Source organism: Felis catus, chromosome C2 (genome assembly GCF_018350175.1).
Source record: "Felis catus isolate Fca126 chromosome C2, F.catus_Fca126_mat1.0, whole genome shotgun sequence".
NCBI classification, from domain to species: Eukaryota; Metazoa; Chordata; class Mammalia; order Carnivora; family Felidae; genus Felis; species Felis catus.
This window is the reverse complement of record NC_058376.1, coordinates 124,861,312-124,882,243: the sequence shown is the minus strand read 5'-3', so window position 1 is coordinate 124,882,243 and position 20,932 is coordinate 124,861,312. Positions and strand designations below refer to the sequence as shown.

General features: G+C 42.6%; 1 protein-coding gene and 1 long non-coding RNA gene across 6 annotated transcripts in view; one reads left to right on the top strand and one right to left on the bottom strand.

The window, feature by feature from the left end:
• Positions 1 to 26: 26 nt before the first annotated feature.
• Positions 27 to 4,334, top strand: LOC109491486. Of its 2 annotated transcripts, none has more exons than XR_002144865.3 (3): positions 27 to 169; positions 325 to 465; positions 3,536 to 4,334. It is a non-coding gene; the product is annotated as an uncharacterized LOC109491486 (long non-coding RNA). The 2 variants fall into 2 exon arrangements; XR_002144866.3 differs by having other exon boundaries at positions 3,344 to 4,334.
• Positions 464 to 20,932, bottom strand: part of A4GNT (alpha-1,4-N-acetylglucosaminyltransferase) — a 23,877-nt gene continuing 3,408 nt past the window's right edge. For 2 of the 4 annotated variants that reach the window (XM_045037555.1, XM_045037557.1), the window contains 3 exons: positions 12,952 to 13,430; positions 5,909 to 6,437; positions 464 to 1,201 (listed from right to left, as the gene is read on the bottom strand). In XM_045037555.1, the coding sequence (XP_044893490.1) occupies positions 1,059 to 1,201; positions 5,909 to 6,437; positions 12,952 to 13,362 (1,083 nt within the window). In that variant the 5' untranslated portion in view covers positions 13,363 to 13,430 and the 3' untranslated portion in view covers positions 464 to 1,058. Of the gene's footprint in view, positions 1,202 to 5,181; positions 6,438 to 12,951; positions 13,431 to 20,101; positions 20,633 to 20,932 lie in introns of those variants that run through there. The other 2 variants (XM_045037556.1, XM_023260534.2) reach the window with 2 other exon arrangements.

The window sequence follows — 20,932 nt, the reverse complement described above, 5'->3', positions numbered from 1 at the left end:
GGCCTTACTGAGAGGGCGGCCGCGTGGAGCCCAGGGAGGCTGGACGTGCTCCGGTCTACACAGCCAGCCACCCACACACACACACCACCACCACCACCACCAACAACAACAACAGCAACAAAGGCTGTTCTGCTGAAAAGCCGGAGCAGTTGCAGAGCTAGTCCATATGGTGAGCAACCCACAACCCCCAACCTTCTAGCTTGTCCTGTGGATCTGCCTCTGAAACCCAGGACCCAAGAACTCTTTCTCCCCTGATATGGTCCCCGATCCCTAGCCAGTCATTGCTTTACTGAGACTCGGATTTCTGGCTTTTTTTTTTTAAAGGTCTTCCTCCCGTTCCAGTCTCAATCTGCAAACGTGTATGGCAACAAGTGTTGGCAAGGATGTGAGAAATTGGAGCCCCTACCCCTCCTTTCATTGCTGGTGGGAATATAAAATGGTACAGCTGCTGTGAAAAAGAGAATGGTGAGTCCTCAAAGAATTGAAAATAAAATTAGCATAGGATCTGACGATTCCATTTCTGGGTAAATACTCAAAAGAATTAAAACAGGGACTAAAACAGATACTTGTACGTTCCTGTTCATAACAGCATTACTCACAACAGCCGAAAGGTGTAAACAACTCAAGTCTCCGTTAACATATAAATGGATGAACAAAATGTAGTACATACATACGATGAACTGTTATTCAGTCTTAAAACATAATGAAGGACTGATACATGCCCCACTATGAATAAACCTTGGAAATACTATGGTAGGAGAGATAAACCAGATGCAAAAGGAGAAATGTTATATAATTCCACTTATACAAGGTAACTAGAATAGTCAAATTCATAGAGCTATTCCAGAAAGTAGAATAGTGGTTACCAGGGGCTGGGGCGGGGGTTGTAGGGAATAGGGAGTTGTTGTTTAACGGGTACAGTTTCAATTTGGAATGATGGAGAAGTTCTAGAGATGGATGGTGGGGTTGGTTGAAGGTACTTAACGCCACTGAATTGTACATTTGAAAATGGTTAAAAGGGTAGATTTTATGGCATCTATATATTTTACCACAATTTTTTAAATGGAAAAAAAAGAACTGGCCGGCCAGGACCAGGACCCAGTAGGGATGTCTGTAAGCCATCTACTCTGATGGGGAATCTTGTTCCTCCTCTTCCTCTTGGCCAGGGCACACTTTTCACTCCAGGAGTTCCTGCCACCTACTAGAGGGGAGACAAAGACACAGGCTTTAGGGTCAAAGACACAACAACATCCTAGAAGAAAGCACAGGCAATAATTTCTCTGACATCAGCTGTAGCAGCATTTTCTAGGTATGTCTCCTGTGGCAAGGGAAACAAAAGAAAAAATAAACTATTGGGACTATGTCAAAATAAAAATCTTCACAGTGAGAGAAACAATCAACAAAACTAAAAGGCAACCTACCGAATAGAAGATATTTGCAAATGATGTATTCAATAAAGAGTTAGTATCCACAATACATAAAGAGCTGATAAAACTCAACACACAGACAAATAAATCATCCAATTAAAAAGTGGGCAGGGGACAACAGGGTGGCTCAGTCTGTTGAGTGTCCAACTTTGGCTCAGGTCATGATCTCACGGTTCGGGAGTTCAAGCCCTGCATCCAGCTCTCCGCTGCCAGTGCACAGCCCACTTTAGATCCTCTGTCTCCCTCTCTCTCTGCCCCTTGCCCGCATTGTCTCTCTCTCTCAAAAATAAATAAACGTTTAAAAATTTTTTAAAAATCATAAAAATATAAAAACCAACAGGTGGCATAACAATTCTTTTAAAAAATGGGCAGAAAACATCAACAGACATTTCTCCAAAGAAGACATACAGATAGCCAACAGACACATCAAAAGATGCTTAATGTCACTTACCATCAGGGAAATGCAAAGCAAAACTACAAAGAGATACCATTTCACACCTGTCTAAATGACTAAAATCAAACACACAAGAAACAAGTATTGGTAAGGATATGGAGAAAAAAGGAACCCTTGTGCACTGTTGGTGGGAATGCAAACTGGTACAGCCACTCTGGAAAACCGTATGGAGTTTCTTCAAAAAGTTAGAAGTAGAACTACCCTATGATCCAGTAATCACACTACTGGGTATTTACCCAAAAAAAATACAAAAACACTAATTCAAAGGGATTTATGCACCTCTGTGTTTATTGCAGCATTATTTACAAAAGCCAAATTATGGAAGCAGCCCAAATACCATCAACAGATGAATGGATAGAGAAGAAGTGATGGACACACGCAAATACACACAAATACACACACACACACACACACACACACGCACACACACACACACACGCAATGGAATATCACTGAGCTATTAAAAACGAATGAAATCTTGCCATTTACAACAACAAGGATTGAGCTAGGGAGAATAATGACAAGCAAAATAAGTCAGAGAAAGAAAAATACCGTATGATTTCACTCATATGTGGAATTTAAGAAACAAAACAAACTGGGGCACCTGGGTGTCTCTTGGTTAAGCGTCATACTTCTAACTTCGTCTCAGGTCATGATCTCACGGTTCGTGAGTTTGAGCCCCATGTCAGGCTCACTGCTATCAGCATGGAGCCTGCTTTGGATCCTCTGTCCCCCCCTCTCTCTGCCCCTCCCCCTGCTCATGCTCTCTCTCTCTCTCTCTCTCTCTCTCTCTCTCTCTCTCTCTCAAAAAAGAAAGAAACATTAAAAAGATAAGCATAGGACACCCTGTAAAAAATGAGAAACAAAACAAATAAGCAAAGGAAAAAAGAGAGAGAGAGAAAGGCAAACCAAGAAACAGACTGTTAACTATATAGAACAAACTGATGGTTACCAGAGAGGAGAGGATAGGGGATGGGTGAAATAGGTGATGGGGATTAGGGAACTCACTTGTGATGAGCACTGGGTGATGTATGGAATTTTTGGATCACTATATTGTACACCTGAAACTAATATAACATTGTGTGTTAACTATACTGGAATTAAACATTTTAAATGATGTATTTACATTTCCACATTCCCAAACTATGTAACCCTGGAAAAGTCACTTAACCCTTCTGTAAAATGGGAAAAATAAACTCTGTCTAGCAGGGTCATTATGAGAACCAAATTAGCTAAGCCATCTCTAGGCTTAGCCCAGGGCCTTGCAGTCAGTGATGTGCCCTCTAGAGTTCATACAAATGTGAAATCTGTGGGGGCTTGGAAAATTTGTTTCTCAGTTCTCTTCCCACTGGATCCCTGAAGTATGCAGAAAGGAGCTCTGGTGGTACCCATGTGTGTTTGTATGTGTCATTTACACCAGCCTCAATTCCCCTTTGTGTAACTGGGGTACCCTCATTTGCAGGGTTGTTGTGAGAAAGTGAACTTGACATACAGCCTCATCTACCTTGTCAGTAATTCCAAAAGCTAAAACTCTGTCTTCGTCTGACCAAGACTTCCCACGCATGGAACCTTCACATCCTTCCCCTACTGGGCCACATTTCAACATTCGATACAGCCAAGAGTTAGTGAGTGCCTCCTATGTGCTCTATTTTAGGTTCCGAAGAATACCAAGAGGGTGGGTCCTGAATACCTGCGGTTCTCATCTGGCCCCATAGCCTCTCACCCCTTCCTCAGGCCAGTGACAGACACCCGCTCTCTGACTCAGCACAGACACCATCACAACTGGTCTCCTTCCTACATTTAGGGATGTGACAGGAGGCAGTGGGACCGACTGCTGACTGAAGGTGGACTTTAGACCCTAGGCAGCCCACCATGGGAGTGCTCTCTGCTGTCAACTGTTGGCATCACACCTCAGAAGCCAGCTCCAGAGCCAGCTCTAGCTTCCAGAAGGGCATCTGAGGTGTATGGGACAGATCTCCCAATGCCCGGATGCTGGCCGCAAATGCTAACTGAGGTAATCGTAGGTCAAAAGTATGTTGTTGGGTTTTCACAGTGGTGATGGATGGATTGACAGGTATATAGTCAAAATGAGATTTTACATAAAAATCTGGTTTGCTGATTTCTCTTGAAAAATCTGAGGACCTTGCAACAAGTGGCCTGCACTCTGACATGTCAAGAACTGGCTGAAGCTTGGGCTTCAAACCTTTTCCTTGGGCACAAATTATACTCTAGCACATTCCCTGAAAAAATCACCTTAAAGGTGATAGATGCACTTACAAAAGAGATTGCCTGTCTCAAGAAAAAAAAATTGTTCTTTCCTGCAAAAGGAAAAATGCAGCATCAGTCTAACCAGGACCCTCTGTGCGTCTAGAAACAAACCCAAGGCATGGCAAGCTGGGAGAAACTGAAAAAAATTACACTAAAATAATAAAAATGTTTGTGTCCTTAATATACAAAGGGTGGTTATAAATCAATAAGAAATAGAAAGGGGTGCCTGGGTGGCTCAGTAGGTTAAGCGTCCAACTTTGGCTCAGATCATGATCTCACAGTTCGTGGGTTCGAGCCCTGGGTCGGACTCTGGGCTGACAGCTCAGAGCCTGGAGTCTGCTTCAGATTCTGTGTCTCCCTCTCTCTCTGCTCCTCCCCTGCCTTTCTCTCTCTCAAAAATAAATAGATTGGGGTTCCTGGGTGGCTCAGTTGGCTAACCATCCGACTTCAGCTCAGGTCATGATCTCACGGTTCATGGGTTCGAGCCCCATGTTGGGCTCTGTGCTGACAGCTCAGAGTCTGGAGCCTGCTTCAGATTATGTGTCTCCCTCCCCCACTAATTCTCTCTCTGTCTCTGTCTCTGTCTCTGTCTCTGTCTCTCTCTCTCTCTCTCAAAAATGAATAAATGTTAAAAAACATTCATATGTTGAAATCCTAACCCTCAATGTGATGATATTAGAAAGTGGGGCCTTTAGGAGGTAATTAGGTCATGCGGGTGAAGCCCTCATGAGTGGGATTAGTTTCTCTATAAAAAGGACCCCAGAGAGCTCCCTTGACCCCTTCCCCTATACGAGAATTCTACAAGAAAAGTGCCCTCTGCCACCAGAAGAGGATCCTTACTAGAACCTGACTGTGCTGGCACCCTAATCTTGGACTACCAGCCTCCAGAACTGTGAAAAATAAATTTCTGTTGCTTATAAACCACCTAGTCTGTGGTACTTTGTTACTGCAGCCCAAACTGACTAAGACGGAACCATGTCTGCTTGATCCAGCAATATTTTCAGCAACTAAATCAGTGCTTGGCACACAGAAGGGGCTTGGTTAATATTCATTGACTGAATTCACTAATGAATATCAAAGTCAGGATCAGAAATCAAGACTCTTTGTCCCTAGTCCATTCTGCTGAAATTAATCTTACAGAAGTAAATTTAACAGGTAGTGAAACCGTTAGCTGCCTCTCCTAACACCCATTTTCTTCTCTTCCTCCTTAAATTTTTCAGCATCTCTTGCAGTGAGTGAGTGAGATGTAAAGGCAAGTGTTACACAGTACTTATAGGAAGTTTTCATAAAATAAAGGAGGGGTACATTCCTCCTTCCTTCATCCTGCTGCCTGAAATGCAGACATAAAGGGCTGGATACCAAGCAGCCATATAGACCAGGGTCTATGGATGCTAAGGATAACAAACAAGAGAGATGCAAGAAACCTGGGTCCCCAATGACCACAGTGACCACACCCCCCCCTGAATCACCTGCCTTCAGACCTCTTTTACATGAGAGAGAAATAAGCTTCTATATTTTATACACCAATGGTCTTTGGGATTTTTGTATTATAGACAGAGAAAGCTGAGCCTAAGCGATACGTGGGTAAACGCCCCCACCCCTGGGGAACGTGGACATGAGCTGCACGCTGGCACTCCAGGAACCAGTTCTATAACATAGAGCCAGTGTGGGCTCTATTTGTTACCTGGACCCACCTCCCCAGTCACTGACCCCTCTGGGCTTTGAATCAGGTCCCTGTAAGTCCTGGGACAGTGCTTACGGCAGAGATTTTCCACCAGCGTGTTGCTCCCTCTAACCACAGTCCTTCCTTCGTTGTTCATGTAGTTCCACAGATGCAGGGCGTAGGAGTCATTGAAGCTCAGGTCTTTGTCCCAGACTTCATAGTAGCGCCTCCACTCTGGATAGGAGATGGGGTAAAATCTCTGAGGGTGTAGGAAGGACAGGTTCAAACACCTGAAATCACTCACCTCCTGGAAGTCTCTAAGTTTGCACCACAGTCTCAACATCCTTGTCATCAAACTGGGACCCTGGTTGCCCCAAATGTCTGAATTGTAGTGTTCGACAAAGTTTTCCATGCACTCCCACAGGAAGGGGTGGTGGGGGAGGAATCCAAACACCCCGTTACTAGAGTACTGAGAAGACTGTGCAGCCAGAAAGTTCTCCTCAGGGATGGGCCGGATGGAGATGACATCGGTGTCCATGTAGATGCCGCCATATTTCCAGATGATGGCCAGGCGGGACGCATCTGAGCTGACGTGGAGCCAGTTGCTCTCCACACTGGCGTTGATCTGCAGGAACACGTGCAAATCAGCCACAGCAGCAGGAGAAAAAGGAAGGGTGTCACAATGTGAGGCCAGCCCACGGTAGCTGAGGAGAAGGAAGCAAGCCAGCTTCTCGAAAATCTGCTTACAAAAACCCAATTTTACAAATTGACCAAACTTACCTCCACCCCAAAAGTTGCCTGTAAGTGAAAAGTTTACAGCAACCAGTGTCAATGGGCAGACTTTGCAAGCTTTTAAAGAATTCATGAATTTGGTTTTTGTTTTTAATTAAAGCAGTAGAATGGTAAAGAAGAAACCCTGAAGGGATTTCACAATAAACCATATGAGCCATTTTCAGCACAAATATGAAACTGTGAAGCAGGAATTTTTTGAGTCCTAGAAATGCTAAAAACTAATAAAGTAAACTAGGAAACTATAGAATAGATCAATATGTATGCTTCTTGAGAAATTGGTAATAGAATCTTAAAATGCATGCATGCCTTCTTTCACTAATTATTTCCTTTAATGATATTCATTGAGGCCCTAATTTCCTTTAAAAAAAATTTTTTTTAACATTTAGTTATTTTTGAGAGCCAGAGAGAGAGCACAAGTGGGGGAGGGGTAGAGAGAGAGAGAGCCAAAATCGGAAGCAGGCTCCAGGCTCTGAGTTGTCAGCACAGAGCTCAACGCGGGGCTCAGGCCCACGAAGTGTGAGATCATGACCTGAGCCAAAGTCGGACGCTTAACCGACAGAGCCACCCAGGCACCCCATTGAGGGCCTACTTTCAATGTGCCAAGCTCTGTTATAGCTGCTAGGGAGAGAGCAATGAACAGACAGACAAAAATCCCTACCTGGAGGAGATAGATGATAAATAAATCAATATATAATATGTCAGGTGTTCACAAGGACTATGAAGGAAAAACAGCTGGGTGAGGAGGATATGAAGGGGGCAGGGTGGAACACTATCTTACCTTGGGTTTCAGTGAGCTCAAGGGCCCTTAGGTAGGAATACAATCACTGTGTGCAGAAACAGAGAACAGAGTAGTGTGGCCAAAGCAGGGCAGTGAAGGAGGGGTAGGAGATGAGAGCAGAGAGGGGTGGGTGGAGAGGGAGGATGGATCATGTAGACTGGAGTTATCTGAAGACTGAAATTACTTGAAGGTTTAGAAGAAAGGAGTGATGTGACCTGACTCAGTCTTGAAAGGGTCCTCTGTGGAAAACAGACAGGGGCAAGGCTTGGGAGGCAGCAAGGGCAGAAACGCAGAGGCAAGTTAGGAAGGCAGATGAAATGTTCAGATCCTAGGCACACGGTAAAGATGAAGAGGGTCAGGGTGTGGATGGATTGGATGTGGAGGGGGAGAGAGGAGTCGAGGATGACTGCAAATGCTAAAAAAGGGAGCAAAGCAGTAAGTGACTCTAAAAAGAATAAAAAACAATCTTTATAAATGGCAATAGAAACTAATCACTATAGACAGCAACCTTCTCAAATGGAATGCTAAAAGTTTGAATAGAGAAAACAAAATAGATTTTTCTGGATTGAAACATATTGATTAAAAGATTGAAATAGAGACAAATGGATGATCCTAACACTTGATCTCAGCTCAAGTCTTCATCTCAGGGTTGTGAGTTCAAGCCCCACGCTGGGCTCCACACAGGGCATGGAGCCTACTTAAATAAATAAATAAATAAATAAATAAATAAATAAATAAATAAATAAATAATTTTTTTAAATGAATTTTGAGAGAGAAAGAGAAACAGTAGCAAGGGAAGGGCAGAGAGAGAGGGGGACAGAGGATCTAAAGTGGGCTCCACGCTGACAGCAGTGAGCACCATGTGGGGCTCAAACCAATGAACCATCAGATCATGACCTAAGCTGAAGTCAGACGCTCAACTGACTAAGCCACCCAGGTGCCCCAATAAATGAATTAAAAGTAAAGAAAGATTGAACATAAACATTTGGCATTTGACAAGGTAAACATTCTTTTTTTTAAGTTTATTTATTTATTTAGAAAGAGAAGGAGAGAGTGTGCCTGGGTAAGGGGCATAGAGAGAGGGAAAGAGAGAGAATCTCAAGCAGGCTTTGCACTACACTGTCAGGACAAAGCCCAACGTGGGCATGAACCAGGAGATTATGACCTGAGCCGAAAACACGAGTCAGACGCTTAACTGAGTCACCCAGGTGCCCTGACAAAATAAACATTATTTATTTATTTATTATTTATTTATTTATCTACTTATTTATTTTTTAATAAACATTCTTTAAAACTCTGCTTGGCGCACCTGGGTGGCGCAGTCGGTTAAGCGTCCGACTTCAGCCAGGTCACGATCTCGCGGTCCGTGAGTTCGAGCCCCGCGTCCGGCTCTGGGCGGATGGCTCGGAGCCTGGAGCCTGTTTCTGATTCTGTGTCTCCCTCTCTCTCTGCCCCTCCCCCGTTCATGCTCTGTCTCTCTCTGTCCCAAAAATAAATAAAAAATGTTGAAAAAAAATTAAAAAAAAAAAAAAACTCTGCTAAAGGGAGGCACCTGGATTGCTCGTTGGTTAAGCATCCAACTTCGACTCAGGTCATGATCTCACAGTTGGTGAGTTTGAGCCCCGAGTCAGGCTCTGTGCTGACAGCTCAGAGCCTAGAGCCTGCTTCAGATTGTGTGTGTGTGTGTGTGTGTGTGTGTGTGTGTGTGTGTCTGCCCCACCCCACTCATACTCTATCTCTCTCTCTCTCTCTCTCAAAAATAAATAAACATTAAAAAAAAAACACTTAAAAAAAAACTCTGCTATAGGGGCACCTGGGTGGCTCAGTTGGATAAGCATCCGACTTTGGCTCAGGTCATGATCTCACAGTTCATGAGTTTGAGCCCCACATCCAGCTCTGGGCTGACAGCTCAGAGCCTGGAGCCTGCTTCAGATTCTGTGTCTCCCTCTCTGTCTCTGTCCCTTCCCCACTCACACTCTGTCTCCCTCTCTCTCTCTCTCTCAAAAATAAACATTAAACAAAAAAATTTTTTAATTAAAAAAAATCATTGCTATAAAGCCAAATGAAGGCAAGACAATTAATACTTTGCAGGAATCTTTACACAAATTGTTAACATCACAAAATTGTATACAATTGCTGAAAACCTCATAAATAATAACAGCCAAAATTTATCAAAAACTGTTCCAAGCTCTTTATAATCTACACAAATGCTCAAAGACTGATATTATGATTATTCCCATTTTTCAAGTTAAGAGATAAAAGAAATAAGAAATTCAGTAATTTGTCCAAGGTGAGAGAGGCAGAGGCTGAATTTGAACCCAGCCAGTCTGGCTCCAGAGATCCACTCATTCCAAAAAAAAATAAGGTTTTGGTAAAAATAAGTAAAATTGATTATTTGGTAAATTGGTGAGTGTTAGTGAACAGATACATAGGATATCAAAAGCCACACGAAATCACAGGAGGAAGAAGCCTGCCTTTTTGTGGGCATTAGACTAAATCTACCTAAAACACAAAAGCTCCCACAGGAAGGGGATTAGGATTCTGACTGCTCATCCCCTTCCTACCCCACAGTACGCAACCCCAGACATCTTTAAAGGCTACAGTTGCCAAATCAGTGCAGCAAACCAGCAAGTGATGGCACATTAGGTCATCCACAATGGAGCAGAACATGCCACAGACCAGCACCCCAAAATTATCATGGTGTGATCACTGCGGATGCATGGCTTAGTGCAGTACCCTGCGGGCTCAGATGGGGCAGATGCTTAAGGGTTCTGTGTCCCAGGGCCCACCTTGTTCCTAAAATTCAACCTTGTAAAATTGAGGTACAGCTCAGAAGACCCAGGCTGTGCTCTATGAAACATCAGCTCTAAGAAAACATTTATGTCCTACTGAAAGAGGTGTTCATGCTCAGATAAGTTTGGAAGATTCTGGTTGAATCAAATTACTGTTTCTTTAGTTCAGAAGTACAGAGGCTTTAATCTCTTCATGTACATGATTAGTCCATGAGGGAAAATTTTTTTTACAGTGTAGAATGCAGCATCTCACCTTCCAAAACAATTTGGGCAGAAATTTATTTGTGTAAGGAGCGTAACACAGTTTAGGTAACGTTAGTCTAGCCCAGCTGTGGGGAAAGTAGGCCAACAGACTGCTGTTCTTGTTTAGATCTCCTGGAACACCCTCTAGCAGGCTAGCCCTGAGAGTGACAGGGACCTAGCCAACATGTCCCCTCCAGGGACCCTCTCTGCTGCCAGGGCCTGCCTTCCCAGCCTGTGGCCTGTCCTGCTCCTTCCGAGGGGCCTGCGCTTGTCACCAACTATTTGTTAGGACCCCTGTGCTGGCAGCTGCCGGTAAAATCTGTCTGATGAGCTGCTTCATCACCTCCTGATGAGTCTGAATTTGAGACTTGCAGGCTCTTCAGGACAAGAGATGGGCACCCTGGTTATGGAAGTCACATGGAGTCAAAAGTAAAACTGGCCACTTCCCTCACATGCCGGTTGCTTAGTCCAGTAAGTGTCTCCAGATGACAGTAAGTAGGCTCAAATATGTCCTCCACCCAGGAAAGCACACTCAGTCCCCAGGTGAATGAGGCAGGTCATGACAGGAGTTTTCATTTTTTATATATAAATACTGTAGTGGACTGAATAATGGCCACTCAAAGACCCCAGGTCCTACATCCCAGAACCTGTAAATGTTACCGCATTTCAGAAAAGGGTCTTTGCAGATGTGATCACATGAAGGATCTTCAGATGGGGAGATTATCCTGGGTTGTCCTGATTTGGGCCCTAAATGCTATCACAAGTATCCTTTAAAGACAGATGTAAAAAAAAAAAAAAAAATTAAGAAAACAAAACAAAACAAAAAAACAGCCGCATCTTAAACTCACCAAGTTGTCCAGCTTTTCATATGTCAGTCATTCGTCACTAAAGTGGTGAAAGAAAGAAAGAAAGAAAGAAAGAAAGAAAGAAAGAAAGAAAGATAGATAGATGTAGGGGGAAAGTTCACACACACAGAGGAAAAGGACATGTGCAGATCTCCCCTGGAAGGGTTTTTCCTAAGAGCTTCCTTGGGAACTGGGGCCCTGCCAGCACCTGATTTCCATTCGGTGAAATGGATTTGGCACTTTTGGCCTCCATCACCAAAAAAGAACACATCTCTGTTGGTTTAGATCACCAAGTTTGTGGTCATTTGATACAGCAGCCATAGGAAACTAACACAAGTACCGCCATAATGGCCTCAATATTGCCTCTTGGCCTGCAAAGCCTTAAGTATTCACTGTCTGGCCCCTTTACAAAGTATTTACCATCTGACATTTGGTCTAGCCTATGATTAGAACTTAGAAAGGACTTTACAGGATAAGCAAATAGTATAATTTTGATGCCAATTTTTAAATTACTTTTTTGTTTTTAAAATAATTAAAGTCATACAGAGAAAGACAGATACCATATGTGTTCACTCTTACGTGGATCCCGAGAAACTTAACAGGAACCCATGGGGGAGGGGAAAAAAAAAAAAGAGAGGTTAGAGCGGGAGAGAGCCAAAGCATAGGAGACTCTTAAAAACTGAGAACAAACTGAGGGCTGATGGGGGGTGGGAGGGAGGGGAGGGTGGGTGATGGGCATTGAGGAGGGCACCTGTTGGGATGAGCATTGGGTGTTGTATGGAAACCAATTTGACAGTAAATTTCATATATTAAAAAATAATAATAATAATAATTTTATTTATAAAATTAACTTATTCTCATCACTAAATGCACTCCCAATCCAATCACACTAACACACCTATTATTACTGTGTGTTGTGTATTTTCTTCAGGATTTTTTCTTCCATGTGGTTGGGGGGAAGGGTGGTACATAGGTAAAATAATTACAATTACATTCTAATACAAGTGTATTTATTCCATATTGTGTTGTAGTCTTCATAAGATGTCATGGCTAAAGCCTGCATAGTGGAATCATTGAGTGGTTGTACTATAATTTACTTAAGCGTTATCTGATTGTGGGCCCTCTGTGAGAGAAATATTTAATTGAAATGTTATTTCCTTATTATACTATGTTGCTAAGATGAAGATTACAAAATTCCCAAGAGCTCCTGGCATGTCTTGGTTATATCTCAATATAACCCAATCTCATATAGCAGCACCCCATCTGATTTCTCATGAGTTCACTATTTACATCATCTTCAAGTTAAATATTGCCTCATTTCCCATTCAAATGCAAAAAAAAAAAACAGTTTAACACAGATGGGTTTAAATAAGTGAAAAATAAGTGATTATACCCCCATAAAAGTTACCAAAACTCATTCATTAAGAATGGTCTCAAGAGAAGCATAGTTCCTAAGAAATAAGGCTGGAAGCAAAAGACACCAGGCTAGAGATAAACCTGACTGAAGTCTCTCCTGTTTGTTTAAATCAGGACTCAACCCTGTACAAAGAAGACCAGGGTCTGGGTTCTGGTCCCATCTCTGACACTGAGTCCTTATGCTCAGTTTACCTATTCAAAATATGAGGAGATTGGACTCATTTTTTGTGGTACCTCCCAATACTGACATTCTAAGATTCTCTGAACACTTACGTGAGTGTACCATGAACGCAATGGTGTGTCTTCAAACAGCCTTTTCATATCCAAAGGGAAGAGGAAAACATTGTCTATGGCTGAGAGGAGGGAAAAGGCTGGGTAAGTGGAGTTTGAGGGCAGCCGTGTGGTGGTGTTGAGACCCTTCATGAAGAACACCACGGGCTTCTCTGGGTAAGTCTTGGCAGCAGATTCCACAGCACAAGAGACCAGAGGCGTTGGCTCCATTCTCTCTGAGGTCTCTATGAACACAATGCCATGCCCATGGCCCAGGAGGGCTTCCGGGTCTTGCTGGGCCTTTTGGGGAGGAAGGCAAGAGAAGAGACAGCTGGACTTCAGGCTGAGCTGGTAGAAGAAGACACAGGCAAGCAGCAGGATGGCCGACAGGAAGAACTGGAGCTCCTTCAGCATGTCTACTCCTCTCTCCTGCCTGCTCCTTTAAATCCACACGGCTAATTACAAAAATACATTCTCCAAACCTGATCAAGAGAGCACATAAGAAAATGATGCATGAATATCACTTCTAAGATTTGATTGTTTAAATCCTCAATGAAATATGATCAAATCAGGTACAATAATATTAACGAGAAAAATGCAGTCACTAGGGTTTATCGGAGGAATTTGAGGACGATTCGAAACAGGAAAATAAGGTAGATACAGGTGGGAAGATGGCGGCGTAGGAGGACGCTGAGCTCACCGCGTCCTGCTGATCACTTACATTCCACCTACACCTGCCTAAATAACCCAGAAAACCGCCAGAAGACTAGCAGAACGGATTCTCTGGAGCCAAGCATAGACGAGAGGTCCACGGAAGAGGGTAGGAAGGGCGGAGAGGCGGTGCGCGCTCCACGGACCGGCGGGAGGGAGCCGGGGGGAGGGGCAGCCCGCCAGCCAAGCAGAGCCCCCGAGTCTGGCTGGCAAAAGCAGAGGGGCTGGACGGAGTGTGTTCTGACAGCAAGCAGTACTTAACATCTGGAAGGTTATAAGTTAACAGCTCTGCTTGGAGAGCGGGAAGGCTGGAGGGCAACGGGAGAGAGAGTTGTTGAGGCCTAGACAACAGAGCTCAGCTTGGCAGGGAACAAAGGTGCTCACCAGCGCCATCTTTCTCACCCATCCCCCAGCCAAAATCCCAAAGAAACCAGTTCCTGCCAAGGAACTTGCTTGCACCACGCAAACACCCAACACTGTGCTTCTGCGGATCCATCCCTCCCTCCGCGGGTCTGACTCCCTCCCAGTGCTGCAGGGCCCCTCCCAAAGTGGATCACCGAAGGAAAAGCAAGCTAAGCCTGCCCCTCCCGCCCCTGTGCACGTTGCCAATCCACCCCAGCTAATATGCCAGATCCCAACACCAGGAGCCTGGCAGTGTGCAAGTAGCCCAGACGGGCCATGCCACCCCACAGTGAATCCCGCCCCTAGGAGAGGGGAAGAGAAGGTACACACCAGTCTGACTGTGGCCCCAGCGGTAGGCTGGGGTCAGACATGAGGTCTGACTGCAGCCCCGCCCACCAACGCAAGTTATTCAAGACAGCACAGGGGAAGTGCCTTGCAGTTCCGCACCACTCCAGGGTCTATCCAAAATGACGAAACGGAAGAATTCCCCTCAAAAAAACTTCCAGGAAATAATGACAGCTAATGAACTGATCAAAAAGGATTTAAACAATATAACAGAAAGTGAATTTAGAATAATAGTCATAAAATTAATCGCTGGGCTTGAAAACAGTATAGAGGACAGCAGAGAATCTATTGCTACAGAGATCAAGGGACTAAGGAACAGTCAGGAGGAGCTAAAAAAAAATGCTATAAATGAACTGCAGGGGCACCTGGGTGGCTCAGTCGGTTGAGCGTCTGACTTTGGCTCAGGTCATGATCTCACGGTCCGTGAGTTCGAGCCCCGCGTCAGGCTCTCTGCTGACAGCTCAGAGCCTGGAGCCTGTTTCAGATTCTGTGTTTCCCTCTCTCTGACCCTCCCCCATTCATGCTCTGTCTCTCTCTGTCTCAAAAATAAATAAACATTAAAAGTTTAAAAAAAATGAACTGTAAAATAAAATGGAGACAACCATGGCTCGGATTGAAGACGCAGAGGAGAGAATAGGTGAACTAGAAGATAAAATGATGGAAAAAGAGGAAGCTGAGAAAAAGAGAGATAAAAAAATCCAGGAGTATGAGGGGAAAATTAGAGAACTAAGTGATGCACTAAAGAGAAATAATCTACGCATAATTGGTATTCCAGAGGAGGAAGAGAGAGGGAAAGGTGCTGAAGGTGTACTTGAAGAAATAATAGCTGAGAAATTCCCTGATCTGGGGAAGGAAAAAGGCATTGAAATCCAAGAGGCACAGAGAACTCCCTTCAGACGTAACTTGAATCGATCTTCTGCACGACATATCATAGTGAAACTGGAAAAATACAAGGATAAAGAGAAAATTCTGCAAGCAGCTAGGGATAAACGTGCTCTAACATATGAAGGGAGACTGATAAGACTCGTGACCAATCTCTGTACTGAAACTTGGCAGGCCAGAAAGCAATGGCAGGAAATCTTCAATGTGATGAACAGAAAAAAATATGCAACCGAGAATCCTTTATCCAACAAGTCTGTCATTTAGAATAGAAGGAGAGATAAAGGTCTTCCCAAACAAACAAAAACTGAGGGAATTCGTCACCACTAAACCAGCCCTACAAGAGATCCTAAGGGGGATCCTGTGAGACAAAGTACCAGAGAAATCGCTACAAGCATGAAACCTAAGGACATCACAATGACTCTAAACCCGTATCTTTCTATAATAACACTGAATGTAAATGGACTAAATTCGCCAACCAAAAGACATAGGGTATCAGAATGGATAAAAACACAAGACCCATCTATTTGCTGTCTACAAGAGACTCATTTTAGACCTGAGGACACCTTCAGATTGAAATTGAGGGGATGGAGAACTATTTATCATGCTACTGGAAGTCAAAAGAAAGCTGGAATAGCCATACTTATATCAGACAAACTAGACTTTAAATTAAAGGCTGTAACAAGAGATGAAGAAGGGCATTATATAATAATTACAGGGTCTATCCATCAGGAAGAGCTAACAATTATAAATGTCTATGCACTGAATACAGGAGCCCCCAAATATATAAAACAATTACAAACATAAGCAACCTTATTGATAAGAATGTGGTAATTGTAGGGAACTTTAACACTCCACTTACAGAAATGGATAGATCATCTAGACACACGGTCAATAAAGAAACAAGGGCCCTGAATGATACATTGGATCAGATGGACTTGACAGATATATTTAGAACTCTGCATCCCAAAGCAACAGAATATTCTTTCTTCTCGAGTGCACATGGAACATTCTCCAAGATAGATCACATACTGGGTCACAAAACAGCCCTTCATAAGTATACAAGAATTGAGATAATACCATGCATACTTTCAGACCACAGTGCTATGAAGCTTGAAATCAACCATAGGAAAAAGTCTGGAAAACCTCCAAAAGCATGGAGGTTAAAGAACACCCTACTAAAGAATGAATGGGTCAACCAGGCAATTAGAGAAGAAATTTAAAAATATATGGAAACAAACGAAAATGAAAATACAACAATCCAAACGCTTTGGGATGCAGCGAAGGCAGTCCTGAGAGGAAAATACATTGCAATCCAGGCCTATCTCAAGAAACAAGAAAAATCCCAAATACAAAATCTAACAGCACACCTAAAGGAAATAGAAGTAGAACAGCAAAGACAGCCTAAACCCAGCAGAAGAAGAGAAATAATAAAGATCAGAACAGAAATAAACAATATAGAATCTAAAAAAACTGTAGAGCAGATCAATGAAACCAAGAGTTGGTTTTTTGAAAAAATAAACAAAATTGATAAACCTCTAGCCATGCTTCTCAAAAAGAAAAGGGAGATGACCCAAATAAATAAAATCATGAATGAAAATGGAATTATTACAACCAATCCCTCAGAAATACAAGCAATTATCAGGGAATACTATGAAAAATTATATGCCAACAAATTGGACAACCTGGAAGAAATAGACAAATTCCTAAACACCCACACACATCCAAAACTCAATCAGAAAGAAATAGGAAGCTTGAACAGACCCATAACCAGTGAAGAAATTGAGTCGGTTATCAAAAATCTCCCAACAAATAAGAGTCCAGGACCAGATGGCTTCCCAGGGGAGTTCTACCAGACGTTTAAAGCAGAGATAATACCTATCCTTCTCAAGCTATTCCAAAAAATAGAAAGGGAAGGAAAACTTCCAGACTCATTCTATGAAGCCAGTATTACTTTGATTCCTAAACCAGACAGAGACCCAGTAAAAAAAGAGAACTACAGGCCAATATCCCTGATGAATATGGATGCAAAAATTCTCAATAAGATACTAGCAAATCGAATTCAAGAGCATATAAAAAGAATGATTCACCATGATCAAGTGGGATTCATTCCTGGGCTGCAGGGCTGGTTCAACATTCACAAATCCATCAACGTGATACATCACATTAATTAAAGAAAAGATAAGAACCATGTGATCCTGTCAATCGATGCAGAAAAAGCATTTGACAAAATTCAGCATCCTTTCTTAATAAAAACCCTCGAGAAAGTCAGGATAGAAGGAACATACTTAAACATCATAAAAGCCATTTATGAAAAGCCCACAGCTAACATCATCCTCAATGGGGAAAATCTGAGAGCTTTTTCCCTGAGATCAGGAACACGACAGGGATGTCCACTCTCACCGCTGTTGTTTAACATAGTGTTGGAAGTTCTAGCATCAACAATCAGACAACAAAAGGAAATCAAAGGCATCAAAATCGGCAAAGATGAAGTTAAGCTTTCACTTTTTGCAGATGACACTTTTGCAGATGATATTATACATGGAAAATCCGATAGACTCCACCAAAAGTCTGCTACAACTGATACATGAATTTAGCAAAGTTGCAGGATACAAAATCAATGTACAGAAATCAGTTGCATTCTTATACACTAATAATGAAGCAACAGAAAGACAAATAAAGAAACTGATCCCCTTCACAATTGCATCAAGAAGCATAAAATACCTAGGGATAAATCTAACCAAAGATGTAAAAGACCTGTATGCTGAAAACTATAGAAATCTTATGAAGGAAATTGAAGAATATATAAAGAAATGGAAAAACATTCTATGCTCATGGATTGGAAGAATAAATATTGTCAAAATGTCAATACTACCCAAAGCTATCTACCCATTCAATGCAATCCCAATCAAAATTGCACCAGCATTCTTCTCGAAGCTAGAACAAGCAATCCTAAAATTCATATGGAACCACAAAAGGCCCCGAATAGCCAAAGTAATTTTGAAGAAGAAGACCAAAGCAGGAGGCATCACAATCCCAGACTTTAGCCTCCACTACAAAGCTGTGATCATCAAGACAGCATGGTATTGGCACAAAAACAGACATATAGACCAATGGAATAGAATAGAAACCCCAGAACTAGACTCACAAAAGTATGGCCAACTAATCTTTGACAAAGCAGGAAAGAATATCCAATGGAAAAAAGACAGTCTCTTTAACAAATGGTGCTGGGAGAACTGGACAGCAACACGCAGAAGGTTGAAACTAGACCACTTTCTCACACCATTCACAAAAATAAACTCAAAATGGATAAAGAACCTGAATGTGAGACAGGAAACCATCAAAACCCTAGAGGAGAAAGCAGGAAAAGACCTCTCTGACCTCAGCCGTAGCAATTTCTTCCTTGACGCATCCCCAAAGGCAAGGGAATTAAAAGCAAAAATGAACTACTGGGACCTCATGAAGATAAAAAGCTTCTGCACAGCAAAGGACACAATCAACAAAACTAAAAGGCAACCAACGGAATGGGAAAAGATATTTGCAAATGACATATCGGACAAAGGGCTAGTATCCAAAATCTATAAAGAGCTCACTAAACTCCACACCCAAAAAACAAATAACCCAGTGAAGAAATGGGCAGAAAACATGAATAGACACTTCTCTAAAGAAGACATCCGGATGGCCAACAGGCACATGAAAAGATGCTCAACGTCACTACTCATCAGGGAAATACAAATCAAAACCACACTCAGATATCACCTCACACCAGTCAGAGTGGCCAAAATGAACAAATCAGGAGACTATAGATGCTGGAGAGGATGTGGAGAAACGGGAACCCTCTTGCACTGTTGGTGGGAATGCAAACTGGTACAGCCACTCTGGAAAACAGTGTGGAGGTTCCTCAAAAAATTAAAAATAGATGTACCCTAAGACCCAGCAGTAGCACTGCTAGGAATTTACCCAAGGGATGCAGGAGTACTGATGCATAGGGGCACTTGTACACCAATGTTTATAGCAGCACTCTCAACAATAGCTAAATTATGGAAAGAGCCTAAATGTCCATCAACTGATGAATGGATAAAGAAATTGTGGTTTATATACACAATGGAGTACTACGTGGCAATGGGAAAGAATGAAATATGGCCCTTTGTAGCAACATGGATGGAAATGGAGAGTGTTATGCTAAGTGAAATAAGTCATACAGAGAAAGACAGATACCATATGTTTTCACTCTTATGTGGATCCTGAGAAACTTAACAGAAACCCATGGGGGAGGGGAAGGAAAAAAAAAAGAGATTAGAGTGGGATAGAGCCAAAGTATAAGAGACTCTTAAAAACTGAGAACAAATTGAGGGTTGATGGGGGTGGGAGGGAGGGGAGGGTGGGTGACGGGTATTGAGGAGGGCACCTGTTGGGATGAGGACTGGGTGTTGTATGGAAACCAATTTGACAATAAATTTCATATATTGGGAAAAAAAAAGAAACAGGGAAATAATAATTCATTCTTTTGAGTGGCCCATAGAGCAACAGGCATGAAGAGCATCTATACATGAGCTATTGTAGAAATTTCTCTGGGGGCGCCTGGGTGGCTCAGTTGGTTAAGCATCCAACTTCAACTCAGGTCATGATCTCACGGCTCATGGGTTCAAGCCCTGCATCAGGCTCTGTGCTGACAGCTGGGAGCCTGGAGCCTGCTTCAGATTCTGTCTCCGTCTCTCTCTACTGCTCCCGCTCCCCCTTCTCTCTCTCAAATATAAATAAACAATAAAAAATGTATAAAATAAAAAGGAAAGAAAGAAATTTCTCTGAAGTTTACCTCAAGTTGTCTAGTTTCAGTTTGCAGGCCTTCAGAAAAAGGGGCAGTTTTAGTTCTCAGTGATTCCAGGTCAAGAGAATGGGAGCAAACTGGGAACCTTCATTTGGAGAGTCATAGCCAGGCATTTGAGGAAACCAGAAGAATTCAGGATCCAGCCTGATTTTATCGGCAAACAAACATTCAGATTCCGAACTAGAATCTAACATCTATGAAGGGTGTGTTGTTGAAACTCAATTTTTGTCCCTAAAAGCACCCTCGTTTCTGTTGAAGGTAGCAAAATTAAAATTAATTCATTTGTAAAATAAGTCCATTTTTTAACAAATTTGTCCTACTTATTTACATAAACATAGCAAGAATAGTGATTGACCATCTGTTTTTAAAAATGTGCTTTGCTCAAGGTTTTTATAAGGAATTTCACATTGAACTTTTATTTTTCTATATTAAATATAATTTACTGTCAGATTGGTTTCCATACGACACCCAGGGCTCATCCCAACAGGTGCCTCCTCAATGCCCATCACCCACTTTCCCCTCTCCCCCACCCTCCATCCACCCTCAGTTTGTTCTCAGTATTTAAGTCTCTTATGGTTTGCCTCCCTCCCTCTCTGTATCTTCTTTCCCCCCCTTTCCCCTCCCCCATGGTCTTCTGTTAAGTTTCTCAGGATCCACATAAGAGTGAAGACAAATGGCATCTGTCTTTCTCTGCCTGACTTATTTCACGTAGCACGATACCCTCCAGTTCATTCACGCTGTTGCAAATGGCCAGATTTCATTCTTTCTCATTGCCCAGTAGTATTCCATTGTGTATGTAAACCACATCTTCTTTATCCA